Source organism: Ammospiza caudacuta, chromosome 27 (assembly GCF_027887145.1).
Source record: "Ammospiza caudacuta isolate bAmmCau1 chromosome 27, bAmmCau1.pri, whole genome shotgun sequence".
NCBI classification, from domain to species: Eukaryota; Metazoa; Chordata; class Aves; order Passeriformes; family Passerellidae; genus Ammospiza; species Ammospiza caudacuta.
The window spans coordinates 3,725,018-3,752,162 of record NC_080619.1 but is presented as its reverse complement, the minus strand read 5'-3'; the positions used below and the strand labels follow the sequence as shown (position 1 = coordinate 3,752,162).

The following is a 27,145-nucleotide window of genomic DNA, read 5'->3' as shown; positions in this document are numbered from 1 at the left end:
AACATTTAAAATCTTAAAAACAAGTGATTGGCGTTTTTCACAGTGTGGACATGGAGATGTGGTCTGGCGGGGCTGTTTGCTGCCGTGCGGAGCTCAGCCGGACACAGCCCAGGCTGAGAAGAGGGGCTGAGCCTGGTCCGTGACGCCAAGCTGAAGGTGCCGGTGTCGGCGTCAGTGTCACTGCCGGAGGGGGTGTTGCTGCTGGTATGGGTGCCGGTGCTGCTGTTGGTGCCGATATCCGTTGCTGTTGTGGGTGTTGTTTCTGGTGTCAGTGCAGGTGTCAGTGCTGGTCCCATTGCCAGTGCCGATGTCGGTACTGATGTCCATTGCTGGCGTTAGTGTCGGTTCTGGAGTCAGTGCTGGTGCCGATGTCCATTGCCAGTGCCGGTGTCGTTGCCGATGTCCATTGCTGGTGTTGCTGTCAGTTCCGGTGAAAGTGCAGGTGCTGGTCCTGGTCCCATTGGCGGTGTCGGATCTGATGTCCATTGCCGGGGCTGATGCCCATTGCCGGTGTCGGCTTCATTTACGGTGTCAGTGCAGGTATCGGTCACGGTCCCATTGCAGGTGCCGGTGGCGGCAGCCCGGGACGAGCGGGGCTCGGCGGCCCCGGCGGGCGGAGCGGCAGCGCCCCCTGCTGGCCCCGCCCGGCCCCGCCCGCGGCGGTTCGTGCCCGGCCGCAGCCCCGGCTCCTCTGCCCGTGGCCCCCAGCGCGCAGTAATACACGGCCGCGTCCCCGCGCCGGGGCTCAGCGAGCCACAGCGAGCTTGAACTCCGATCTGCCGACACCGTCAGACGCCCTTTAGGGACTCGCACCGCCTTGGGAGCTTTTGCAGTGACTGCCAGGAGTTCGGGTCTTTGGCCAGGCAGCTGACGGTAAAAGTGGATGAAATCGCCAGTCCGGATATTGGGATGTGAGCACTTGATGGTGATGCTGGTGCCATCCGTGGTCTGCAGGAATGGGTCTTGCTTCAACTGGGCTTTGACCAAAGGCACTGTCAGGGAAAGAAAAACAAAAAACCTCAACTCCTACGTTCTACCTAGCTCTGCTAATCCACAGAACACCGCCCGCAGAAGCAGCCAGGAACACAGAGAGATGAGGAGGAAAACAGTTCCCAGAGGATGTCACGGAGATATGCAGGAATGGAAGTGTCCATTAATCGCATGTGCAGAGATGAATGCGTGAATGACAGAAGGATTAGCAGAGCCACGGGAGAACGGGAGGTTGTGGGAGAAAGCACAAAAAGACATGAAGAAAATTAACAAGGGGTAAGAACTGACTTCAGCAGTTATAAAGATGGAATGTTTGTGAAGGTTTTGGGACAGAATAAAAGTTTAGTATGGAGAAGAGCGAGGGATGAATGGGAGAAGAGTTCTCGGTGAGAGGTCTGTGCAGAAGCCAGGCAGGACGGCAGCCTCCGGGCACCTGCGGGATCACTCCAGCCCCACGCACCGATCAGCACCGCAACCAGCGCCGGCAGCCCCGCGGCCCGAGCCCGCCGCATGCCGCCGCTCCGCCGGCCGAGCCTCGCTGTGCCCCTGAGCCCCGGCTCTGCTGCGGCCGTGCCGCCTCCTCTGCGCCGCCCCAGCTCCGCCCCGGCCGCCTCAGCCCCCGCCTCTCACGGCACCGGCACAAGCAGCGACACAACGACCTTTGGCACGGCCAGGGACAAGGGACAGCTGTGTCCCATCGCACACAGCAGCGACACCGCCTGGGAAGCAGATCCACCCTGCACACACCTGCATTGGGCGGCTGCCGGCCCTGCTCACGCTGTTTGTGAGCCTGGGCAGCTGCTGTTGCTCTGTGCTGGTCAGTGCTCGGTGTCCCTGGCATGGTCAGGAAATCCCTCCCGGTCAGGGACACACACGGACAGACCCAGGGCCATCCTCAACAGTGTGGAGCCACAGAAAAATCCGTGCTTCACGTGTATCCCTGCAAACGGGGCTGCTCCGTGAGCACAGAAGGCAGGGACACAAAACCAGCCCTGGGCTCTGCTGAGGACACGTAGGGCCAAAAGCAGCAGGGCTGGAGTGTGGAAGGATAAGGTCCCAGCCAAGGACAGCGGGTATTTTTCTTTCCGTAGAGACTACACAATATGGAAATGAGTCAAAATAGTCCAAAACTTTTTTCCTAAGGGAAGTGCTAGGATGGATGCTACAAAAACCATCAGACCATTGTAGACACATGTGGATGAAAATGCTGGTGAGCATCAGGGTGAGATCAGAGTCCCTTTCCCAAGCTCAGCCTTGCACTGACACGTCCCCTCCCTGCCCTGGGTTGTTGCGCAGCTGAGGAAGCTCCCTGCACCAGGGTGTCTTGCAGAGCACAGAGGTACAAGGCAGAGTCAGAGAGCTCCACTTCCTCCAGCTGCAGGACACTGGATTTGCCCGTGGTGTTCAGCTGCGTGGTGAAACGGCCGCTGCGCTTGGGGCCAGTCCCTGCTTGATAGGAGATCAGCTCTGGGGCTTGGCCTTTCCTCAGCTGGTACCACAGCAAGCCAGTAAAATAACTGGTGTGGTATGTGCAGGTGGTGTGGAAGGGGTGTCCCTGCTTCACCAAGACTGGTCCATGTTCCTGGGTGACCGTGTCCTGCCCCGTGGTGCCTGGAAGAAAATGATGGTGAGCAGATCCACGGGGAAAGACAATGGGAAGCAAATGGAAGTGGCTGGAAAACCCTGGTGGAGAAAGCTCCTGCCTTGTAGCAGAGTTCTGAGAGATTTTGGGCAGGAGTTCGGAGCTCTCTGCTCTGCATCAGCAAAAGGAGAGCTGGGCTCTCTCCCTGCTCCTGCTCCATCTGCTTAAAGGACCAGGGAACAGGCTGCCATGCCTGAACGTTGTGTGCTGGAACCAGCATCCCTCCAGCTGCCTGAGGTGCCCAGCGAGGTACAGCAGAAAGGTTCATGCAGCTTTCCCCATCGCTGTCATGCCTGAAAGCTCCTGAGCACACACAAAGCTGAGCTTGGGAAGAGGGAGCCCAGGTTGTGTCCATGGCAGCGAACACGGGGAGCTGTGGCAGAGCTGTGTCAGCCTGGAGGCAGAATGGAACACCCTGACAATGTAATGGCATGATAATCGGTGAGGTGCCCGGGGCAGGTTAGGCAGAATGTGGGAATTTAGATCAAAATGGGAAGAGTGCTCGGTTGTAGAGACAGCTGAGATCTCTTGAAGTTACTGCAGTAGGATGAGAAGAGAGAGGCAGAGGCAGATGGATTGAAGGTGAGAAAAGAGACAGAGAAGTCTGAGGTTTCACTTCTCTCGTTTCCCTTTTCCTTTACAAACCAAGGAGCTTCTTCAGGAAACACTTGCAAAACCACAAAGAGACGCAGATTATGCTCAGCCTTTTCCTTATATTGATTGATATTTCCTCATACGAGCTTGATAAAGCTGCTGAGGATTTCCTGGGGAAAGGAAAAAGAAGGGAGGCTTGGGGAAAGCCAGGACTTACCCAGGAGCTGTCCCAGGAAGACGGTGAGGATGAGATATGCGAGCTGCATGCCGAGACCCAGCTGCTGAGTGACCAAGTGTTTGCTGAGCGAGGCAGAGGCAGGAAGGAGGTCCCAGCCCCGAGAGAACAGAGCTGCGGAAACGACGCTCGGCGGGAGCAAAGGGAGCAGCGGCGGGAGCAGGCGGAGCCATGGCCTGTCCTTGCCTGCCTGAAATGCTCCTTGTGCGTTTCTGGCTCCTCCAGCAGCAGCCCCCGAGGCTCCCTCAGCCATTGGCATTGTGAGCATTCCGTGCCCCTGGGGCATCAGTGATGGGAAGGGGCTGTTCCTGCTCAGCTCGCAGTGGAGTCCTCAGCTCCGCAGCTGCAATGGGCAGCTCTGCTGCACACCCAGGCCTGGGCATTTGGGATCTCAGGCGTTTCTTCCCTGCTGAGGTTTCTCACCTCCCTGAGGTGTCCTCAGCTCTGTGGAGTCACTGCTAATCTCCAGATTCAGATGGGTCTTGGAAAACACCATGGCTCTTGGCTGCACAGGCTCACAAGCATTCCTAGGTGGGTGTTCCCAAACCCAATAGACCCCCTCAAACCTCCGTTATCCTCATGTTCCTCTTGTCCCTTCTTGTCGCTGACAAAGCTCAGCCTGAGCCAATTCACAGCCCTTTCCTAATGCCCAATCAATTAGGAGCTGGAGAGCTCTGAGCTCTCTCTTTCTCCCCTTATCACCTACTGCCAGATTGGTCTCATTGTGTACTTTGTTCATCACTTTGCCTTTTCTTTATCCTTTCCTTGGAAAGGAAAATGGTCCTGATGAGAGCCTTAGGGAACCAGACACTCTCAGCTTTCACATGCCCTGACTGTGGCCTCGGCTGAACTTGCTCAGACCAAGGAGTTTCTGTAGATGCTGAAAGGCTCCTGTCCTCAGAGGAAACGGGGTATCTAGAGCAACTCTCTGGGGGGAAACTTCAAGTGGACTTCAGTCTTTCAAGCGTTGTCTGCCTGCAGCACTTGCAGCGCTGATAAATCGTGGCATTTGTTCTTCTGGATGTTTGACAGGTTACTTAAGTGAAGGGAGAGGGGCAAATCGAGTTCAGGGGGAGGGTGGGTATAAGCAAGCCCATCAATGATATGAAATGCTCCTCTGCTCAAACCGATTTATTGTTTTCCCTCCCGGGTGTTGTACTCTGTCAGGAAGATGCTGAATGCACATCCATGGATGTTTTTGGACATCTGAGAATGACAACAAAATATAGAGAGGTGAATTCCATCCTAAGTTGTCATTAAAATACGTCTGCCTTACACAGCCAGGTGAGAATGCAACTTGCATTATGGAGCAGAGACATTTTTGCAGAGACAGAGATTTCTTTGTCATCTCAATGCATACACCTCTCAGGCACTGACTTAGTGACCTGACAGATCTCCATAAATTAGCCCCTCTGTGCCCGTCGGCTGTGCTCCCAGCCCTGGTGCTCTCAAGGAGCAGCCGGAGGAGAGGCCGGTCTGTGTGTGGGGACTGTGTGAGCGCAGGTTGTGTGCGGTTGTGAGGCGTGTTGGAGGCGTGTTTGGGGCTGTGCGGGGCTGTGCGGTGTCGATGCCGCGGGCTCGGGGCAGGGGAAGGAGCTGCGGGGGCGCGGCCCTGGGGGCGGCGGGCGGAGCGGCAGCGCCCCCTGCTGGCCCCGCTCGGGTCAATGACGGTGCCGGTGTCGATCGTGGTGTCGATCCCGGTCCCATTGGTGATCGGTAGCAATGTCCATTGCCGGTGCTGCTGTCGGTCCCATTGCCGTTGCCGGTGCCGGTGTCGGTTCTGGTGCCGGTGTCGGTTCCGGTGGCGGCCCCGGCCCGGCAGCCCGGGACGAGCGGGGCTCGGCGGCCCCGGCGGGCGGAGCGGCAGCGCCCCCTGCTGGCCCCGCCCGGCCCCGCCCGCGGCGGTTCGTGCCCGGCCGCAGCCCCGGCTCCTCTGCCCGTGGCCCCCAGCGCGCAGTAATACACGGCCGCGTCCCCGCGCCGGGGCTCAGCGAGCCACAGCCGGCTCGAACGCCGATCTGCCGACACCGACAGCTGTCCTGCACTGCCCGGCAGCTCTTTGGACTCTTTCATAGTGAGTGCGAGGAGTTCAGGTCCTTGGCCAGGGAGCTGACGGTACCACTGGATCCAATCATTGGTCTGGATTTTGGGATGTGAGCAGGTGATGTTGATGCCGGTGCCCTCGGTGGTCTCCAGGAATGGCTCCTGATGTACCTGGGCTCTGACCGCAGCCACTGCCAGGGAGACAAAAGGATCAACTTTAACTCCTACTTTCTACCCAGCTCTGCCAATCCCCAGAACAAAGCCCGCAAAAGCAGCCAGGAACACAGAGAGATGAGGAGGATAACGGTTCCCAGAAGATGTCATGGAGATATGTAGGAATGGAATTGTGCATTAATCGCTTGTGTGGCGATGAATGTGTGAATGACGGAAGGATTAGGAGAGCCACGGGAGAACAGGAGGATGTGAGAGCAGGAGCAAAAAGACAAGGAGAGTTTTAGAAGGGGGTAAGGACTGACTTTATGTGTTATAAAGAAGGAACGTTTGTGCAGGTTTTGGCAAAGAATAGAAGTTTGGGATGGAGAAGAGGGAGGGATGAATGGGAGAAGAGTTCTCAGTGAGAGGCCTGTGCAGAAGCCAGACAGGACGGCAGCCTCCGGACACCTGCGGGATCAGCCCATCCCCACGCACCGATCAGCACCGCAACCAGCGCCGGCAGCCCCGCGGCCCGAGCCCGCCGCATGCCGCCGCTCCGCCGGCCGAGCCTCGCTGTGCCCCTGAGCCCCGGCTCTGCTGCGGCCGTGCCGCCTCCTCTGCGCCGCCCCAGCTCCGCCCCGGCCGCCTCAGCCCCCGCCTCTCACGGCACCGGCACAAGCAGCGACACAACGACCTTTGGCACGGCCAGGGACAAGGGACAGCTGTGTCCCATCGCACACAGCAGCGACACCGCCTGGGAAGCAGATCCACCCTGCACACACCTGCATTGGGCGGCTGCCGGCCCCGCTCAGGCTGTTTGTGAGCCTGGGCAGCTGCTGTTGCTCTGTGCTGGTCAGTGCTCGGTGTCTCTGGCATGATCAGGACATTCCCTCCCGGTCACGGACACACACGGACAGACCCAGAGCCGTGCTACCCCATGTGGAGCCACAGAAAAATCCGTGCTTCACGTGTGTCCCTGCAAACGGGGCTGCTCCGTGAGCACACAAGGCAGGGACACAAAACCTGCCCTGGGCTCTGCTGAGGACACGTGGGGCCAAAAGCAGCAGGGCTGGAGTGTGGAAGGACAAGGTCCCAGCCAAGGACAGCGGGTATTTTTCTTTCCGTAGAGACTACACAATATGGAAATGAGTCAAAATAGTCCAAAACTTTTTTCCTAAGGGAAGTGCTAGGATGGATGCTACAAAAACCATCAGACCATTGTAGACACATGTGGATGAAAATGCTGGTGAGCATCAGGGTGAGATCAGAGTCCCTTTCCCAAGCTCAGCCTTGCACTGACACGTCCCCTCCCTGCCCTGGGTTGTTGCGCAGCTGAGGAAGCTCCCTGCACCAGGGTGTCTTGCAGAGCACAGAGGTACAAGGCAGAGTCAGAGAGCTCCACTTCCTCCAGCTGCAGGACACTGGATTTGCCCGTGGTGTTCAGCTGCGTGGTGAAACGGCCGCTGCGCTTGGGGCCAGTCCCTGCTTGATAGGAGATCAGCTCTGGGGCTTGGCCTTTCCTCTGCTGGTACCACAGCAAGCCAGTAAAATAACTGGTGTGGTATGTGCAGGTGGTGTGGAAGGGGTGTCCCTGCTTCACCAAGACTGGTCCATGTTCCTGGGTGACCGTGTCCTGCCCCGTGGTGCCTGGAAGAAAATGATGGTGAGCAGATCCACGGGGAAAGACAATGGGAAGCAAATGGAAGTGGCTGGAAAACCCTGGTGGAGAAAGCTCCTGCATTGGAGCAGAGTTCTGAGAGATTTTGGGCAGGAGTTCGGAGCTCTCTGCTCTGCATCAGCAAAAGGAGAGCTGGCCTGTGTCCCTGCTCCTGCTCCATCTGCTTAAAGGACCAGGGAACAGGCTGCCATGCCTGAACGTTGTGTGCTGGAACCAGCATCCCTCCAGCTGCCTGAGGTGCCCAGCGAGGTACAGCAGAAAGGTTCATGCAGCTTTCCCCATCGCTGTCATGCCTGAAAGCTCCTGAGCACACACAAAGCTGAGCTTGGGATGAGGGAGCCCAGGTTGTGTCCATGGCAGCGAACACGGGGAGCTGTGGCAGAGCTGTGTCAGCCTGGAGGCAGAATGGAACACTCTGACAATGTAATGGCATGATAATCGGTGAGGTGCCCGGGGCAGGTTAGACAGAATGTGGGAATTTAGATCAAAATGGGAAGAGTGCTCGGTTGTAGAGACAGCTGAGATCTGTTGAAGTGACTGCAGGAGGACGAGAAGAGAGAGGCAGAGGCAGATGGATTGAAGATGAGAGAAATAACAGAGAAAGGACTGAGCTTTCACTTCTCTCCTTTCCCTTTTCCTTTACAAACCAAGGAGCTTCTTCAGGAAACACTTGCAAAACCGCACACAAAAGCAGATTTTCCTTTTCCCTTTATTCAAGGTCTTTCCCTTTTATTCACTGCCACTTCCCCCATGGACCAGATTTGGCTTTTGAGCATATCCCGGGCGGAAGAAGAAAAAGAAGAACAGGGGAGCGTTGGGGAAAAGCCAGGACTTACCCAGGAGCTGTCCCAGGAAGACGGTGAGAATGAGATATGCGAGCTGCATGCCGAGACCCAGCTGCTGAGTGACCAAGTGTTTGCTGAGCGAGGCAGAGGCAGGAAGGAGGTCCCAGCCCCGAGAGAACAGAGCTGCGGAAACGACGCTCGGCGGGAGCAAAGGGAGCAGCGGCGGGAGCAGGCGGAGCCATGGCCTGTCCTTGCCTGCCTGAAATGCTCCTTGTGCGTTTCTGGCTCCTCCAGCAGCAGCCCCCGAGGCTCCCTCAGCCATTGGCATTGTGAGCATTCCGTGCCCCTGGGGCATCAGTGATGGGAAGGGGCTGTTCCTGCTCAGCTCGCAGTGGAGTCCTCAGCTCCGCAGCTGCAATGGGCAGCTCTGCTGCACACCCAGGCATGAGTACTTGGGATCTCAGGGGTTTCTTCCCTGCTGAGGTTTCTCACCGTCCTGAGGTGTCCTCAGCTCTGTGGAGTCACTGCTAATCTCCAGATTCAGATGGGTCTTGGAAAACACCATGGCTCTTGGCTGCACAGGCTCACAAGCATTCCTAGGTGGGTGCTCCCAAACCAAATAGACCCCCTCAAACCTCCGTTATCCTCATGTTCCTCTTGTCCCTTCTTGTCACTGACAAAGCTCAGCCTGAGCCAATTCACACCCCTTTCCTAATGCCCAATCAATTAGGAGCTGGAGAGCTCTGAGCTCTCTCTTTCTCCCCTTATCACCTACTGCCAGATTGGTCTCATTGTGTGCTTTGTTCATCACTTTCCCTTTTCTTTATCCTTTACTTGGAAAGGAAAATGATCCTGATGTGAGCCTTAGGGAACCAGACACTCTCAGCTTTCACATGCCCTGACTGTGGCCTCGGCTGAACTTGCTCAGACCAAGGAGTGTCTGAAGATGCTGAAAGGCTCCTGTCCCCAAAGGAAATGGGGTCTCTAGAGCAACTCTCTGGGGGGAAACTTCAAGTGGAGTTCAGTCTTTCAAGTGTTGTCTGCCTGCAGCACTTGCAGCGCTGATAAATCGTGGCATTTGTTCTTCTGGATGTTTGACAGGTTACTTAAGTGAAGGGAGAGGGGCAAATCGAGTTCAGGGGGAGGGTGGGTATAAGCAAGCCCATCAATGATATGAAATGCTCCTCTGCTCAAACCGATTTATTGTTTTCCCTCCCGGGTGTTGTACTCTGTCAGGAAGATGCTGAATGCACATCCATGGATGTTTTTGGACATCTGAGAATGACAACAAAATATAGAGAGGTGAATTCCATCCTAAGTTGTCATTAAAATACACCTGCCTTACAGAGCCAGGTGAGAATGCAACTTGCATTATGGAGCAGAGACATTTCTGCAGAGACAGAGATTTCTTTGTCATTTCAATGCATACACCTCTCAGGCACTGACTTAGTGACCTGACAGATCTCCATAAATTAGCCCCTCTGTGCCCGTCGGCTGTGCTCCCAGCCCTGGTGCTCTCAAGGAGCAGCCGGAGGAGAGGCCGGTCTGTGTGTGGGGACAGTGTGAGCGCAGATTGTGTGCGGTTGTGAGGCGTGTTGGAGGCGTGTTTGGGGCTGTGCGGTGTCGATGCCGCGGGCTCGGGGCAGGGGAAGGAGCTGCGGGGGCGCGGCCCTGGGGGCGGCGGGCGGAGCGGCAGCGCCCCCTGCTGGCCCCGCTCGGGTCAATGACGGTGCCGGTGTCGATCGTGGTGTCGATCCCGGTCCCATTGGTGATCGGTAGCAATGTCCATTGCCGGTGCTGCTGTCGGTCCCATTGCCGGTGCCGGTGTCGGTGTCGGTTCTGGTGCCGGTGTCGGTTCTGTTGGCGGCCCCGGCCCGGCAGCCCGGGACGAGCGGGGCTCGGCGGCCCCGGCGGGCGGAGCGGCAGCGCCCCCTGCTGGCCCCGCCCGGCCCCGCCCGCGGCGGTTCGTGCCCGGCCGCAGCCCCGGCTCCTCTGCCCGTGGCCCCCAGCGCGCAGTAATACACGGCCGCGTCCCCGCGCCGGGGCTCAGCGAGCCACAGCCAGCTCGAACTCCGATCTGACGACACCAACAGCGATCCTGCAATGTCCGACAGTGGCTTGGAGCCTCTAGCAGCTGCTGCGAGGAGTACAGGTGCTTGGCACGGTACCTGACGGTACCACTGGATCCAGTCATTGGGTTGGATTTTGGGATGTGAGCAGGTGATGTTGATGCTGGTGCCCTCGGTGGTCTCCAGGAATGGCTCCTGATGTACCTCGGCTCTGACTGCAGCCACTGCCAGGGAGACAAAAGGATCAACTTTAACTCCTACTTTCTACCCAGCTCTGCCAATCCTCAGAACAAAGACCGCAAAAGCAGCCAGGAACACAGAGAGATGAGGAGGATAACGGTTCCCAGAAGATGTCATGGAGATACGTAGGAATGGAAGTGTGCATTAATCGCTTGTAGGGACATGAATATGTGAATGACAGAAGGATTAGGAGAGCCACGGGAGAACAGGAGGGTGTGAGAGAAGGCGCAAAAAGACAAGAAGAGTATTAGAAGGGGGTAAGGACTGACTTTATGTGTTATAAAGACGGAATGTTTGTGCAGGTTTTGGCACAGAATAGAAGTTTGGGATGGAGAAGAGGGAGGGATGAATGGGAGAAGAGTTGTCAGTGAGAGGTCTGTGCAGAAGCCAGACAGGGCAGCAGCCTCCGGGAGCCTGCGGGATCACCCCAGCCCCACGCACCGATCAGCAGCACAGCCGGCGCCGCCAGCCCCGCGGCCCGAGCCCGCCGCATGCCGCCGCTCCGCCGGCCGAGCCTCGCTGTGCCCCTGAGCCTCGGCTCTGCTGCGGCCGTGCCGCCTCCTCTGCGCCGCCCCAGCTCCGCCCCGGCCGCCTCAGCCCCCGCCTCTCACGGCACCGGCACAAGCAGCGACACAACGACCTTTGGCACGGCCAGGGACAAGGGACAGCTGTGTCCCATCGCACACAGCAGCGACACCGCCTGGGAAGCAGATCCACCCTGCACACACCTGCATTGGGCGGCTGCCGGCCCCGCTCACGCTGTTTGTGAGCCTGGGCAGCTTCTGCTGCTCTGTGCTGGTCAGTGCTCGGTGTCCCTGGCATGGTCAGGACATTCCCTCCCGGTCAGGGACACACACGGACAGCCCCAGAGCCTTGCTACCCCATGTGGAGCCACAGACAAATCCGTGCTTCACGTGTGTCCCTGCAAACGGGGCTGCTCCAAGAGCACTCAAGGCAGGGACACAAAACCAGCCCTGGGCTCTGCTGAGGACATGTGGAGCCATGATCAGCGGGGCTGGAGTGTGGAAGGACAAGGTCCCAGCCAAGGACAGCGGGTATTTTTCTTTCCGTAGAGACTTCACAATATGGAAATTAGTCAAAGTAGTCCAAATTTTTTTCCTAAGGGAAGTGCTAGGATGGATGCTACAAAAACCATCAGACCATTGTAGACACATGTGGATGAAAATTCTGGTGAGCATCAGGGTGAGATCAGAGTCCCTTTCCCAAGCTCAGCCTTGCACTGACCCATCCCCTCCCTGCCCTGGGTTGTTGCACAGCTGAGGAAGCTCCCTGCACCAGGGTGTCTTGCACAGCACAGAGGTACAAGGCAGAGTCAGAGAGCTCCACTTCCTCCAGCTGCAGGACACTGGATTTGCCCGTGGTGTTCAGCTGCGTGTTGAAACGGCCGCTGCGCTTGGAGCCAGCCCCTGCTTGATAGGAGATCAGCTCTGGGGCTTGACCTTTCCTCAGCTGGTACCACACCAAGCCATTAAAATAACTGGTTTGGTATTTGCAGGTGGTGTGGAAGGGGTGTCCCTGCTTCACCAAGACTGGTCCATGTTCCTGGGTGACCGTGTCCTGCCCCGTGGTGCCTGGAAGAAAGTGATGGTGAGCAGCTCCACGGGGAAAGACAATGGGAAGTAAATGGAAGTGGATGGAAAACCCTGGTGGAGAAAGCTGCGGCCTTGTAGCAGAGTCCTGAGAGATTTTGGGCAGGGATTCGGAGCTCTCTGCTCTGCATCAGCAAAAGGAGAGCTGGGCTCTCTCCCTGCTCCTGCTCCATCTGCTTAAAGGACCAGGAAACAGGCTGCCATGCCTGAACGTTGTGTGCTGGAACCAGCATCCCTCCAGCTGCCTGAGGTGCCCAGCGAGGTACAGCAGAAAGGTTCATGCAGCTTTCCCCATCGCTGTCATGCCTGAAAGCTCCTGAGCACACACAAAGCTGAGCTTGGGAAGAGGGAGCCCAGGTTGTGTCCATGGCAGCGAACACGGGGAGCTGTGGCAGAGCTGTGTCAGCCTGGAGGCAGAATGGAACACCCTGACAATGTAATGGCATGATAATCGGTGAGGTGCCCGGGGCAGGTTAGGCAGAATGTGGGAATTTAGATCGAAATGGGAAGAGTGCTCGGTTGTAGAGACAGCTGAGATCTCTTGAAGTTACTGCAGTAGGATGAGAAGAGAGAGGCAGAGGCAGATGGATTGAAGGTGAGAAAAGAGACAGAGAAGTCTGAGGTTTCAATTCTCTCGTTTCCCTTTTCCTTTACAAACCAAGGAGCTTCTTCAGGAAACACTTGCAAAACCACAAAGAGACGCAGATTATGCTCAGCCTTTTCCTTATATTGATTGATATTTCCTCATACGAGCTTGATAAAGCTGCTGAGGATTTCCTGGGGAAAGGAAAAAGAAGGGAGGCTTGGGGAAAGCCAGGACTTACCCAGGAGCTGTCCTAGGAAGACGGTGAGGATGAGATATGCGAGCTGCATGCCGAGACCCAGCTGCTGAGTGACCAAGTGTTTGCTGAGCGAGGCAGAGGCAGGAAGGAGGTCCCAGCCCCGAGAGAACAGAGCTGCGGAAACGACGCTCGGCGGGAGCAAAGGGAGCAGCGGCGGGAGCAGGCGGAGCCATGGCCTGTCCTTGCCTGCCTGAAATGCTCCTTGTGCGTTTCTGGCTCCTCCAGCAGCAGCCCCCGAGGCTCCCTCAGCCATTGGCATTGTGAGCATTCCGTGCCCCTGGGGCATCAGTGATGGGAAGGGGCTGTTCCTGCTCAGCTCGCAGTGGAGTCCTCAGCTCCGCAGCTGCAATGGGCAGCTCTGCTGCACACCCAGGCCTGGGCATTGAGGAGTTCAGGGCTTTCTTCCCCGCTGAGGTTTCTCACCTTCCTGAGGTGTCCTCAGTTCTGTGGGGTCACTGCTAATCTCCAGATCCTGATGGGTGTTGGAGAGCCCCATGGCTGGAGGCTGCACAGCCTCACAAGCATTCCTAGGTGGGTGCTCCCTAACCCCACAAGACCCCCTCAAACCTCCATTATCCTCATGTTCCTCTTGTCCCTTCCTGTCGCTGACAAAGCTCAGCCTGAGCCAATTCACAGCCCTTTCCTAATGCCCAATGAATTAGGAGCTGGAGAGCTCTGAGCTCTCTCTTTCTTCTCTTATCACCTACTGCCAGATTGGTCTCATTGTGTGCTTTGTTCATCACTTTGCCTTTTCCTTGTTCTTCCCTTGGAAATGAAAATGGTCCTGATGTGAGCCTTAGAGAACCAGACACTCGCCGTTCACATGCCCTGACTGTGGCCTCAGCTCAACTTGCTCAGCCCAAGGAGTTTCTGTAGATGCTGAAAGGCTCCTGTCCCCAAAGGAAATGGGGTGTCTAGAGCATGTCTCTGGGGGGGAACATCATGTGGAGCTCAGTCTGTCAAGTGTCTCCCTGCAACACTTGCAGCACTGCTAATTCTTGGCATTTTCTTTTACGTATATATGAGACGTTACCGGTGTGAAGGGAAGGGGATTAATCAGTTCTGGGGGACAGGTGAGAGTGATAGTGTCCTCAGGAGATTTGCAATGCTCCTCTACTCCAACCGATTTATTATTTTCCCTCCCGGATGTTCTGCTCTTTCAGGAAGATGCTGAATGCACATCCATAGATGTTTGTGGACATCTGAGAATGAGACCAAAATGTAGAGAAGTGAATTCCATCCTCCGGCGGTATTAAAAGTGCACCTGCCTTACACAGCCAGGTGAGAATTCAGCTTGCAGTGTGGAACCGAGACATTTGTGCAGAGACAGAGATTTCTTTGTCACCTCAATGCAAACACCTCTCAGGGACTGACCTACTGACCTGACAGCACTCCAGGAATTAGCCCTTGTGTGCCCGTCGGTTGTGCTGCTTTGTCAGCTCCCCGGCCCTGGTGCTCTCAAGGAGCAGCCGGAGCTGGGCCAGACTGTGTTAGGGGACAGTGTTAGCGCAGGTTGTGGGCGGGTTGTGCGGCGTGTTTGGGGCCGTGCGGGGCTGTGCGGTGTCGGTGCTGCGGGCTCGGGGCAGAGGAAGGAGCTGCGGAGGCGCGGGCCGGGAGCCCGGCGGGCGGAGCGGCAGCGCCCCCTGCTGGCCCCGCTCGGGTCAATGACGGTGCCGGTGTCGATGGTGGTGTCGGTCCCGGTCCCATTGAGGGATCGGTACCGATGTCCATTGCCGGTGTCGGTGCCGGTCCCAGTGCCGGTGCCTGTGTTCGGTTCCGGTGGCGGCACCGGCCCGGCAGCCCGGGACGAGCGGGGCTCGGCGGCCCCGGCGGGCGGAGCGGCAGCGCCCCCTGCTGGCCCCGCCCGGCCCCGCCCGCGGCGGTTCGTGCCCGGCCGCAGCCCCGGCTCCTCTGCCCGTGGCCCCCAGCGCGCAGTAATACACGGCCGCGTCCCCGCGCCGGGGCTCAGCGAGCCACAGCCAGCTCGAACGACGATCAGCCGACACCGACAGCTGTCCTGCACTGCCCGGCAGCTCTTTGGTATCTTTCAGAGTGAGTGCGAGGAGTTCAGGTCCTTGGCCTGGGAGCAAACTGTACCACTGGATCCAATCACGGGGCTGGATTTTGGTATGTGAGCAGGTGATGTTGATGCCGGTGCCCTCGGTGGTGTCCAGGAAGGGCTCCTGATGTACCTGGGCTCTGACTGCAGCCACTGCCAGGGATACAAAAGGATCAACTTTAACTCCTACTTTCTACCCAGCTCTGCCAATCCCCAGAACAAAGACCGCAAAAGCAGCCAGGAACACAGAGAGATGAGGAGGATAACGGTTCCCAGAAGATGTCATGGAGATACGTAGGAATGGAAGTGTGCATTAATCGCTTGTGGGGACATGAATGTGTGAATGACAGAAGGATTAGGAGAGCCACGGGAGAACAGGAGGGTGTGAGAGAAGGCGCAAAAAGACAAGGAGAGTATTAGAAGGGGGTAAGGACTGACTTTATGTGTTATAAAGTCGGAATGTTTGTGCAGGTTTTGGGACAGAATAGAAGTTTGGGATGGAGAAGAGGGAGGGATGAATGGAGAAGGGTTCTCAGTGAGAGGTCTTTGCAGAAGCCAGGCAGGACGGCAGCCTCCGGGCACCTGCGGGATCACTCCCGTCCCACGCACCGATCAGCACCGCAACCAGCGCCTGCAGCCCCGCGGCCCGAGCCCGCCGCATGCCGCCGCTCCGCCGGCCGAGCCTCGCTGTGCCCCTGAGCCCCGGCTCTGCTGCGGCCGTGCCGCCTCCTCTGCGCCGCCCCAGCTCCGCCCCGGCCGCCACAGCCCCGGCCTCTCACGGCACCGGCACAAGCAGCGACACAACGACCTTTGGCACGGCCAGGGACAAGGGACAGCTGTGTCCCATCGCACACAGCAGCGACACCGCCTGGGAAGCAGACCCACCCTGCACACACCTGCATTGGGCGGCTGCCGGCCCTGCTCACGCTGTTTGTGAGCCTGGGCAGCTGCTGTTGCTCTGTGCTGGTCAGTGCTCGGTGTCCCTGGCATGGTCAGGACATTCCCTCCCGGTCAGGGACACACACGGACAGACCCAGGGCCATCCTCACCAGTGTGGAGCCACAGAAAAATCCGTGCTTCACGTGTGTCCCTGCAAACGGGGCTGCTCCGAGAGCACCGAAGGCAGGGACACAAAACCAGCCCTGGGCTCTGCTGAGGACACGTAGGGCCAAAAGCAGCAGGGCTGGAGTGTGGAAGGATAAGGTCCCAGCCAAGGACAGCGGGTATTTTTCTTACCGTAGAGACTACACAATATGGAAATGAGTCAAAATAGTCCAAGTATTTTTCCTAAAGGAAGTACTAGGATGGATGCTACAAAAACCATCAGACCATTGTAGACACATGTGGATGAAAATTCTGGTGAGCATCAGGGTGAGATCAGAGTCCCTCTCCCAAGCTCAGCCTTGCACTGACACGTCCCCTCCCTGCCCTGGGTTGTTGCGCAGCTGAGGAAGCTCCCTGCACCAGGGTGTCTTGCACAGCACAGAGGTACAAGGCAGAGTCAGAGAGCTCCACTTCCTCCAGCTGCAGGACACTGGATTTGCCCGTGGTGTTCAGCTGCGTGTTGAAACGGCCGCTGCGCTTGGAGCCAGCCCCTGCTTGATAGGAGATCAGCTCTGGGGCTTGGCCTTTCCTCAGCTGGTACCACAGCAAGGCATAAAAAGCACTGGTTTGGTATTTGCAGGTGGTGTGGAAGGGGTGTCCCTGCTTCACCAAGACTGGTCCATGTTCCTGGGTGACCGTGTCCTGCCCCGTGGTGCCTGGAAGAAAGTGAAGGTGAGCAGCTCCACAGGGAAGGACAATGGGAAGCAAATGGAAGTGGATGGAAAACCCTGGTGGAGAAAGCTGCGGCCTTGTAGCAGAGTCCTGAGAGATTTTGGGCCGGGGTTCGGAGCTCTCTGCTCTGCATCACCCAAAGGAGAGCTGGGCTCTGTCCCTGCTCCTGCTCCATCTGCTTAAAGGACCAGGGAACAGGCTGCCATGCCTGAACGTTGTGTGCTGGAGCTAGCATCCCTCCAGCTGCCTGAGGTGCCCAGCGAGGTACAGCAGAAAGGTTCATGCAGCTTTCCCCATCGCTGTCATGCCTGAAAGCTCCTGAGCACACACAAAGCTGAGCTTGGGAAGAGGGAGCCCTGGTTGTGTCCATGGCAGCGAACACGGGGAGCTGTGGCAGAGCTGTGTCAGCCTGGAGGCAGAATGGAACACCCTGACAATGTAATGGCATGATAATCGGTGAGTTGCCCGGGGCAGGTTAGGCAGAATGTGGGAATTTAGATCGAAATGGGAAGAGTGCTCGGTTGTAGAGACAGCTGAGATCTCTTGAAGTTACTGCAGTAGGATGAGAAGAGAGAGGCAGAGGCAGATGGATTGAAGGTGAGAAAAGAGACAGAGAAGTCTGAGGTTTCACTTCTCTCGTTTCCCTTTTCCTTTACAAACCAAGGAGCTTCTTCAGGAAACACTTGCAAAACCACAAAGAGACGCAGATTATGCTCAGCCTTTTCCTTATATTGATTGATATTTCCTCATACGAGCTTGATAAAGCTGCTGAGGATTTCCTGGGGAAAGGAAAAAGAAGGGAGGCTTGGGGAAAGCCAGGACTTACCCAGGAGCTGTCCTAGGAAGACGGTGAGGATGAGATATGCGAGCTGCATGCCGAGACCCAGCTGCTGAGTGACCAAGTGTTTGCTGAGCGAGGCAGAGGCAGGAAGGAGGTCCCAGCCCCGAGAGATCAGAGCTGCGGAAACGACGCTCGGCGGGAGCAAAGGGAGCAGCGGCGGGAGCAGGCGGAGCCATGGCCTGTCCTTGCCTGCCTGAAATGCTCCTTGTGCGTTTCTGGCTCCTCCAGCAGCAGCCCCCGAGGCTCCCTCAGCCATTGGCATTGTGAGCATTCCGTGCCCCTGGGGCATCAGTGATGGGAAGGGGCTGTTCCTGCTCAGCTCGCAGTGGAGTCCTCAGCTCCGCAGCTGCAATGGGCAGCTCTGCTGCACACCCAGGCCTGGGCATTGAGGAGTTCAGGGCTTTCTTCCCCGCTGAGGTTTCTCACCTTCCTGAGGTGTCCTCAGTTCTGTGGGGTCACTGCTAATCTCCAGATCCTGATGGGTGTTGGAGAGCCCCATGGCTGGAGGCTGCACAGCCTCACAAGCATTCCTAGGTGGGTGCTCCCTAACCCCACAAGACCCCCTCAAACCTCCATTATCCTCATGTTCCTCTTGTCCCTTCCTGTCGCTGACAAAGCTCAGCCTGAGCCAATTCACAGCCCTTTCCTATTGCCCAATGAATTAGGAGCTGGAGAGCTCTGAGCTCTCTCTTTCTTCTCTTATCACCTACTGCCAGATGGGTCTCATTGTGTGCTTTGTTCATCACTTTCCCTTTTCCTTGTTCTTCCCTTGGAAATGAAAATGGTCCTGATGTGAGCCTTAGAGAACCAGACACTCGCCGTTCACATGCCCTGACTGTGGCCTCAGCTCAACTTGCTCAGCCCAAGGAGTTTCTGTAGATGCTGAAAGGCTTCTGTCCCCAAAGGAAATGGGGTGTCTAGAGCATGTCTCTGGGGGGGAACATCATGTGGAGCTCAGTCTGTCAAGTGTCTCCCTGCAACACTTGCAGCACTGCCAATTCTTGGCATTTTCTTTTACGTATATATGAGACGTTACCGGTGTGAAGGGAAGGGGATTAATCAGTTCTGGGGGACAGGTGAGAGTGATAGTGTCCTCAGGAGATTTGCAATGCTCCTGTACTCCAACCGATTTATTATTTTCCCTCCCGGATGTTCTGCTCTTTCAGGAAGATGCTGAATGCACATCCATAGATGTTTGTGGACATCTGAGAATGAGACCAAAATGTAGAGAAGTGAATTCCATCCTCCGGCGGTATTAAAAGTGCACCTGCCTTACACAGCCAGGTGAGAATTCAGCTTGCAGTGTGGAACCGAGACATTTGTGCAGAGACAGAGATTTCTTTGTCACCTCAATGCAAACACCTCTCAGGGACTGACCTACTGACCTGACAGCACTCCAGGAATTAGCCCTTGTGTGCCCGTCGGTTGTGCTGCTTTGTCAGCTCCCGGCCCTGGTGGTCTCAAGGAGCAGCCGGAGCTGGGCCAGACTGTGTTAGGGGACAGTGTTAGCGCAGGTTGTGGGCGGGTTGTGCGGCGTGTTTGGGGCCGTGCGGGGCTGTGCGGTGTCGGTGCTGCGGGCTCGGGGCAGAGGAAGGAGCTGCGGAGGCCCGGGCCGGGAGCCCGGCGGGCGGAGCGGCAGCGCCCCCTGCTGGCCCCGCTCGGGTCAATGACGGTGCCGGTGTCGATGGTGGTGTCGGTCCCGGTCCCATTGAGGGATCGGTACCGATGTCCATTGCCGGTGTCGGTGCCGGTCCCAGTGCCGGTGCCTGTGTTCGGTTCCGGTGGCGGCACCGGCCCGGCAGCCCGGGACGAGCGGGGCTCGGCGGCCCCGGCGGGCGGAGCGGCAGCGCCCCCTGCTGGCCCCGCCCGGCCCCGCCCGCGGCGGTTCGTGCCCGGCCGCAGCCCCGGCTCCTCTGCCCGTGGCCCCCAGCGCGCAGTAATACACGGCCGCGTCCCCGCGCCGGGGCTCAGCGAGCCACAGCCAGCTCGAACGCCGATCAGCCGACACCGATAGCTGTCCTGCACTGCCCGGCAGCTCTTTGGTATCTTTCAGAGTGAGTGCGAGGAGTTCAGGTCCTTGGCCTGGGAGCAAACTGTACCACTGGATCCAATCACGGGGCTGGATTTTGGTATGTGAGCAGGTGATGTTGATGCCGGTGCCCTCGGTGGTGTCCAGGAAGGGCTCCTGATGTACCTGGGCTCTGACTGCAGCCACTGCCAGGGAGACAAAAGGATCAACTTTAACTCCTACTTTCTACCCACCTCTGCCAATCCCCAGAACAAAGACCGCAAAAGCAGCCAGGAACACAGAGAGATGAGGAGGATAACGGTTCCCAGAAGATGTCATGGAGATACGTAGGAATGGAAGTGTGCATTAATCGCTTGTGGGGACATGAATGTGTGAATGACAGAAGGATTAGGAGAGCCACGGGAGAACAGGAGGGTGTGAGAGAAGGCGCAAAAAGACAAGGAGAGTATTAGAAGGGGGTAAGGACTGACTTTATGTGTTATAAAGTCGGAATGTTTGTGCAGGTTTTGGGACAGAATAGAAGTTTGGGATGGAGAAGAGGGAGGGATGAATGGAGAAGGGTTCTCAGTGAGAGGTCTTTGCAGAAGCCAGGCAGGACGGCAGCCTCCGGGCAACTGCGGGATCACTCCCGTCCCACGCACCGATCAGCACCGCAACCAGCGCCTGCAGCCCCGCGGCCCGAGCCCGCCGCATGCCGCCGCTCCGCCGGCCGAGCCTCGCTGTGCCCCTGAGCCCCGGCTCTGCTGCGGCCGTGCCGTCTCCTCTGCGCCGCCCCAGCTCCGCCCCGGCCGCCACAGCCCCGGCCTCTCACGGCACCGGCACAAGCAGCGACACAACGACCTTTGGCACGGCCAGGGACAAGGGACAGCTGTGTCCCATCGCACACAGCAGCGACACCGCCTGGGAAGCAGACCCACCCTGCACACACCTGCATTGGGCGGCTGCCGGCCCCGCTCAGGCTGTTTGTGAGCCTGGGCAGCTGCTGTTGCTCTGTGCTGGTCAGTGCTCGGTGTCCCTGGCATGGTCAGGACATTCCCTCCCGGTCAGGGACACACACGGACAGACCCAGGGCCATCCTCAACAGTGTGGAGCCACAGAAAAATCCGTGCTTCACATGTGTCCCTGCAAACGGGGCTGCTCCGTGAGCACAGAAGGCAGGGACACAAAACCAGCCCTGGGCTCTGCTGAGGACACGTAGGGCCAAAAGCAGCAGGGCTGGAGTGTGGAAGGATAAGGTCCCAGCCAAGGACAGCGGGTATTTTTCTTACCGTAGAGACTACACAATATGGAAATGAGTCAAAATAGTCCAAGTATTTTTCCTAAAGGAAGTACTAGGATGGATGCTACAAAAACCATCAGACCATTGTAGACACATGTGGATGAAAATTCTGGTGAGCATCAGGGTGAGATCAGAGTCCCTCTCCCAAGCTCAGCCTTGCACTGACACATCCCCTCCCTGCCCTGGGTTGTTGCGCAGCTGAGGAAGCTCCCTGCACCAGGGTGTCTTGCAGAGCACAGAGGTACAAGGCAGAGTCAGAGAGCTCCACTTCCTCCAGCTGCAGGACACTGGATTTGCCCGTGGTGTTCAGCTGCGTGTTGAAACGGCCGCTGCGCTTGGAGCCAGCCCCTGCTTGATAGGAGATCAGCTCTGGGGCTTGGCCTTTCCTCAGCTGGTACCACAGCAAGGCATAAAAAGCACTGGTTTGGTATTTGCAGGTGGTGTGGAAGGGGTGTCCCTGCTTCACCAAGACTGGTCCATGTTCCTGGGTGACCGTGTCCTGCCCCGTGGTGCCTGGAAGAAAGTGAAGGTGAGCAGCTCCACAGGGAAGGACAATGGGAAGCAAATGGAAGTGGATGGAAAACCCTGGTGGAGAAAGCTCCTGCATTGGAGCAGAGTCCTGAGAGATTTTGGGCAGGAGTTCGGAGCTCTCTGCTCTGCATCACCCAAAGGAGAGCTGGGCTCTCTCCCTGCTCCTGCTCCATCTGCTTAAAGGACCAGGGAACAGGCTGCCATGCCTGAACGTTGTGTGCTGGAACCATCATCCCTCCAGCTGCCTGAGGTGCCCAGCGAGGTACAGCAGAAAGGTTCATGCAGCTTTCCCCATCGTTGTCATGCCTGAAAGCTCCTGAGCACACACAAAGCTGAGCTTGGGAAGAGGGAGCCCAGGTTGTGTCGATGCCAGCGAACATGGGGAGCTGTGGCAGAGCTGTGTCAGCCTGGAGGCAGAATGGAACACCCTGATAATGTAATGGCATGAAAATATGTGAGGTGCCCGGGGCATGTTATACAGAATGTGGGAATTTAGATCAAAATGGGAAGAGTGCTCGGTTGTAGAGACAGCTGAGATCTGTTGAAGTGACTGCAGGAGGACGAGAAGAGAGAGGCAGAGGCAGATGGATTGAAGATGAGAGAAATAACATAGAAAGGACTGAGCTTTCACTTCTCTCCTTTCCCTTTTCCTTTACAAACCAAGGAGCTTCTTCAGGAAACACTTGCAAAACCGCACACAAAAGCAGATTTTCCTTTTCCCTTTATTCAAGGTCTTTCCCCTTTATTCACTGCCACTTCCCCCATGGACCAGATTTGGCTTTTGAGCATATCCTGGGTGGAAGAAGAAGAAGAAGAGCAGGGGAGCGTTGGGGAAAAGCCAGGACTTACCCAGGAGCTGTCCCAGGAAGACGGTGAGGATGAGATATGCGAGCTGCATGCCGAGACCCAGCTGCTGAGTGACCAAGTGTTTGCTGAGCGAGGCAGAGGCAGGAAGGAGGTCCCAGCCCCGAGAGAACAGAGCTGCGGAAACGACGCTCGGCGGGAGCAAAGGGAGCAGCGGCGGGAGCAGGCGGAGCCATGGCCTGTCCTTGCCTGCCTGAAATGCTCCTTGTGCGTTTCTGGCTCCTCCAGCAGCAGCCCCCGAGGCTCCCTCAGCCATTGGCATTGTGAGCATTCCGTGCCCCTGGGGCATCAGTGATGGGAAGGGGCTGTTCCTGCTCAGCTCGCAGTGGAGTCCTCAGCTCCGCAGCTGCAATGGGCAGCTCTGCTGCACACCCAGGCCTGGGCATTTGGGATCTCAGGCGTTTCTTCCCTGCTGAGGTTTCTCACCTCCCTGAGGTGTCCTCAGCTCTGTCGGGTCACTGCTAATCTCCAGATCCTGATGGGTGTTGGAGAGCCCCATGGCTGGAGGCTGCACAGCCTCACACGCATTCCTTGGTGGGTGCTCCCTTAACCCCACAAGACCCCCTCAAACCTCCATTATCCTCACGTTCCTCTTGTCCCTTCCTGTCGCTGACAAAGCTCAGCCTGTGCCAATTCACAGCAGTTTCCTAATGGCCCATCAATTAGAAGCTGGAGAGCTCTGAGCTCTCTCTTTCTCCCCTTATCACCTACTGCCAGATTGGCCTCATTGTGTGCTTTGTTCATCACTTTGCCTTTTCTTTATCCTTTCCTTGTCAAAGGAAAATGGTCCTGATGTGAGCCTTAGGGAACCAGACACTCTCAACTTTCACATGCCCTGATTGTGGGCTCCTCTGAACTTGCTCAGACCAAGGAGTGTCTGAAGATGCTGAAAGGCTCCTGTCCTCAGAGGAAATGGGGTCTCTAGAGCAACTCTCTGGGGGGAAACATCAAGTGGACTTCAGTCTTTCAAGAGTTGTCACCCTGCAAAACTTGCAGCTCTGCTAATCCCTGGCATTTTCTTTTACTTATATATGAGATGTTACCGGTGTGAAGGGAAGGGGGATGAATCAGTTTTGGGGGACTGGTGAGTGTGATAGTGTCGTCAGGAGATTTGAAATGCTCCTGTACTCCAACCGATTTATTGTTTTCCCTCTCGGATGTTCTACTTTTTCAGGAACGTGCTGAATGCACATCCATGGATGTCTGTGGACATCTGAGGATGAGAGCAAAATATAGAGAGGTAAATTCCATCCTCTGGTGGCATTAAAAGTACAGCTGCCTTACACAGCCAGGAGAGAATTCAGCTTGCAGTGTGGAACCGAGACATTTGTGCAGAGACAGAGATTTCTTTGTCACCTCAATGCAAACACCTCTCAGGAACTGACTTAGTGACCTGACAGATCTCCATAAATTAGCCCTTGTGTGCCCGTCGGCTGTGCTCCCAGCCCTGGTGCTCTCAAGGAGCAGCCGGAGGAGAGTCCGGTCTGTGTGTGGGGACAGTGTGAGCGCAGGTTGTGGGCGGGTTGGAGGCGTGTTTTGGGATGGGCGGGGCTGTGCGGTGTCGGTGCTGCGGGCTCGGGGCAGAGGAAGGAGCTGCGGAGGGGCGGCTCGGGAGCCCGGCGGGCGGAGCGGCAGCGCCCCCTGCTGGCCCCGCTCGGGTCAATGACGGTTGTGGTGTCGATGGTGTCGGTCCCGGTCCCATTGGTGATCGGTACCAATGTCCATTGCCGGTGCTGCTGTCGGTCCCATTGCCGTTGCCGGTGCCGGTGTCGGTTCTGGGGCCGCTGTCGGTTCCGGTGCCGGTGTCGGTTCCGGTGGTGGCCCCGGCCCGGCAGCCCGGGACGAGCGGGGCTCGGCGGCCCCGGCGGGCGGAGCGGCAGCGCCCCCTGCTGGCCCCGCCCGGCCCCGCCCGCGGCGGTTCGTGCCCGGCCGCAGCCCCGGCTCCTCTGCCCGTGGCCCCCAGCGCGCAGTAATACACGGCCGCGTCCCCGCGCCGGGGCTCAGCGAGCCACAGCCAGCTCGAACGCCGATCTGCCGACACCGACAGCTGTCCTGCACTGCCCGGCAGCTCTTTGGTATCTTTAAGAGTGAGTGCGAGGAGTTCAGGTCCTTGGCCAGGGAGCTGACGGTACCACTGGATCCAGTCAGTGGGTTGGATTTTGGCATGTGAGCAGGTGATGTTGATGCCGGTGCCCTCGGTGGTCTCCAGAAATGGCTCCTGCTGTACTTGGGCTCTGGACGCAGCCACTACCAGGGAAAGAAAAAAAACAAACTTCAACTCCTATTTTCTAACCACCTCTGCCAATCCCCCGAACTAAGCCCGCAGAAGCTATCAGGAACAGAGAGAGATGAGGAGGAAAACAGTTCCCAGAGAATGCCATGGAGATATGTAGGAATGGAATTGTCCATGAATGGTTTGTGGAAGATGAGTGATTTAATGACAGAAGGATTAGCAGAGCCACGGGAGAAGGGGAGGATATGGAAGAAAGCACAAAAAGACAAGAAGAAAATTAAAAAGGGGTAAGGACTGATTTCATGACTTATAAAGAAGGAATGTTTGTGAAGGTTTTGGGACAGAATAAAAGTTTAGTATGGAGAAGAGCGAGGGATGAATGGGAGAAGAGTTCTCGGTGAGAGGTCTGTGCAGAAGCCAGGCAGGACGGCAGCCTCCGGGCACCTGCGGGATCACTCCCTCCCCACGCACCGATCAGCACCGCAACCAGCGCCGGCAGCCCCGCGGCCCGAGCCCGCCGCATGCCGCCGCTCCGCCGGCCGAGCCTCGCTGTGCCCCTGAGCCCCGGCTCTGCTGCGGCCGTGCCGCCTCCTCTGCGCCGCCCCAGCTCCGCCCCGGCCGCCTCAGCCCCCGCCTCTCACGGCACCGGCACAAGCAGCGACACAACGACCTTTGGCACGGCCAGGGACACGGGACAGCTGTGTCCCATCGCACACAGCAGCGACACCGCCTGGGAAGCAGATCCACCCTGCACACACCTGCATTGGGCGGCTGCCGGCCCCGCTCACGCTGTTTGTGAGCCTGGGCAGCTGCTGTTGCTCTGTGCTGGTCAGTGCTCGGTGTCCCTGGCATGGTCAGGACATTCCCTCCCGGTCACGGACACACACGGACAGACCCAGGGCCATCCTCAACAGTGTGGAGCCACAGAAAAATCCGTGCTTCACGTGTGTCCCTGCAAACGGGGCTGCTCCGTGAGCACACAAGGCAGGGACACAAAACCAGCCCTGGGCTCTGCTGAGGACACATAGGGCCAAAAGCAGCAGGGCTGGAGTGTGGAAGGATAAGGTCCCAGCCAAGGACAGCGGGTATTTTTCTTTCCGTAGAGACTACACAATATGGAAATGAGTCAAAATAGTCCAAAACTTTTTTCCTAAGGGAAGTGCTAGGATGGATGCTACAAAAACCATCAGACCATTGTAGACACATGTGGATGAAAATGCTGGTGAGCATCAGGGTGAGATCAGAGTCCCTTTCCCAAGCTCAGCCTTGCACTGACCCATCCCCTCCCTGCCCTGGGTTGTTGCACAGCTGAGGAAGCTCCCTGCACCAGGGTGTCTTGCACAGCACAGAGGTACAAGGCAGAGTCAGAGAGCTCCACTTCCTCCAGCTGCAGGACACTGGATTTGCCCGTGGTGTTCAGCTGCGTGTTGAAACGGCCGCTGCGCTTGGAGCCAGCCCCTGCTTGATAGGAGATCAGCTCTGGGGCTTGACCTTTCCTCAGCTGGTACCACACCAAGCCATTAAAATAACTGGTTTGGTATTTGCAGGTGGTGTGGAAGGGGTGTCCCTGCTTCACCAAGACTGGTCCATGTTCCTGGGTGACCGTGTCCTGCCCCGTGGTGCCTGGAAGAAAGTGAAGGTGAGCAGCTCCACAGGGAAGGACAATGGGAAGCAAATGGAAGTGGATGGAAAACCCTGGTGGAGAAAGCTGCGGCCTTGTAGCAGAGTCCTGAGAGATTTTGGGCCGGGGTTCGGAGCTCTCTGCTCTGCATCACCCAAAGGAGAGCTGGGCTCTGTCCCTGCTCCTGCTCCATCTGCTTAAAGGACCAGGGAACAGGCTGCCATGCCTGAACGTTGTGTGCTGGAGCTAGCATCCCTCCAGCTGCCTGAGGTGCCCAGCGAGGTACAGCAGAAAGGTTCATGCAGCTTTCCCCATCGCTGTCATGCCTGAAAGCTCCTGAGCACACACAAAGCTGAGCTTGGGAAGAGGGAGCCCTGGTTGTGTCCATGGCAGCGAACACGGGGAGCTGTGGCAGAGCTGTGTCAGCCTGGAGGCAGAATGGAACACCCTGACAATGTAATGGCATGATAATCGGTGAGTTGCCCGGGGCAGGTTAGGCAGAATGTGGGAATTTAGATCGAAATGGGAAGAGTGCTCGGTTGTAGAGACAGCTGAGATCTCTTGAAGTTACTGCAGTAGGATGAGAAGAGAGAGGCAGAGGCAGATGGATTGAAGGTGAGAAAAGAGACAGAGAAGTCTGAGGTTTCACTTCTCTCGTTTCCCTTTTCCTTTACAAACCAAGGAGCTTCTTCAGGAAACACTTGCAAAACCACAAAGAGACGCAGATTATGCTCAGCCTTTTCCTTATATTGATTGATATTTCCTCATACGAGCTTGATAAAGCTGCTGAGGATTTCCTGGGGAAAGGAAAAAGAAGGGAGGCTTGGGGAAAGCCAGGACTTACCCAGGAGCTGTCCCAGGAAGACGGTGAGGATGAGATATGCGAGCTGCATGCCGAGACCCAGCTGCTGAGTGACCAAGTGTTTGCTGAGCGAGGCAGAGGCAGGAAGGAGGTCCCAGCCCCGAGAGAACAGAGCTGCGGAAACGACGCTCGGCGGGAGCAAAGGGAGCAGCGGCGGGAGCAGGCGGAG

At 57.2% G+C, this 27,145-nt stretch overlaps 2 protein-coding genes, 2 pseudogenes and 7 gene segments (V, D, J or C); all 11 read right to left on the bottom strand.

Moving 5' to 3' along the window:
* Positions 1-1,616: 1,616 nt before the first annotated feature.
* On the bottom strand, positions 1,617-3,492 carry LOC131568720 (T cell receptor alpha variable 1-2-like). The segment is given in 3 exon segments: positions 1,617-1,709; positions 2,306-2,601; positions 3,444-3,492. Coding segments are annotated over 3 exon segments (438 nt in total).
* A 929-nt stretch (positions 3,493-4,421) lies between these two features.
* On the bottom strand, positions 4,422-6,204 carry LOC131568719 (immunoglobulin heavy variable 5-51-like). The segment is given in 4 exon segments: positions 4,422-4,497; positions 5,102-5,241; positions 5,348-5,695; positions 6,153-6,204. Coding segments are annotated over 4 exon segments (616 nt in total).
* Positions 6,205-6,318: 114 nt separating this feature from the next.
* Positions 6,319-8,220, bottom strand: LOC131568717 (T cell receptor alpha variable 1-2-like). The segment is given in 3 exon segments: positions 6,319-6,411; positions 7,009-7,304; positions 8,172-8,220. Coding segments are annotated over 3 exon segments (438 nt in total).
* A 929-nt stretch (positions 8,221-9,149) lies between these two features.
* LOC131568716 (uncharacterized) lies at positions 9,150-10,922 on the bottom strand. The gene is given in 5 exon segments (XM_058820807.1): positions 9,150-9,225; positions 9,820-9,977; positions 10,066-10,119; positions 10,121-10,413; positions 10,871-10,922. Coding segments are annotated over 5 exon segments (633 nt in total).
* Positions 10,923-11,036: 114 nt separating this feature from the next.
* On the bottom strand, positions 11,037-12,912 carry LOC131568715 (T cell receptor alpha variable 1-2-like). The segment is given in 3 exon segments: positions 11,037-11,129; positions 11,726-12,021; positions 12,864-12,912. Coding segments are annotated over 3 exon segments (438 nt in total).
* Positions 12,913-14,281: 1,369 nt separating this feature from the next.
* Positions 14,282-15,601, bottom strand: LOC131568714 (immunoglobulin iota chain-like; annotated as a pseudogene).
* Positions 15,602-16,172: 571 nt separating this feature from the next.
* On the bottom strand, positions 16,173-17,591 carry LOC131568713 (T cell receptor alpha variable 1-1-like). The segment is given in 3 exon segments: positions 16,173-16,184; positions 16,405-16,700; positions 17,543-17,591. Coding segments are annotated over 3 exon segments (357 nt in total).
* A 214-nt stretch (positions 17,592-17,805) lies between these two features.
* Positions 17,806-20,279, bottom strand: LOC131568712 (immunoglobulin iota chain-like; annotated as a pseudogene).
* Positions 20,280-20,393: 114 nt separating this feature from the next.
* Positions 20,394-22,294, bottom strand: LOC131568711 (T cell receptor alpha variable 1-1-like). The segment is given in 3 exon segments: positions 20,394-20,486; positions 21,083-21,378; positions 22,246-22,294. Coding segments are annotated over 3 exon segments (438 nt in total).
* Positions 22,295-23,645: 1,351 nt separating this feature from the next.
* LOC131568710 (uncharacterized) lies at positions 23,646-25,016 on the bottom strand. Its single transcript, XM_058820805.1, is given in 4 exon segments — positions 23,646-24,044; positions 24,160-24,213; positions 24,215-24,507; positions 24,965-25,016. Coding segments are annotated over 4 exon segments (798 nt in total).
* A 114-nt stretch (positions 25,017-25,130) lies between these two features.
* LOC131568709 (T cell receptor alpha variable 1-2-like) lies at positions 25,131-27,007 on the bottom strand. The segment is given in 3 exon segments: positions 25,131-25,223; positions 25,821-26,116; positions 26,959-27,007. Coding segments are annotated over 3 exon segments (438 nt in total).
* Between the last annotated feature and the right edge of the window lie 138 nt (positions 27,008-27,145).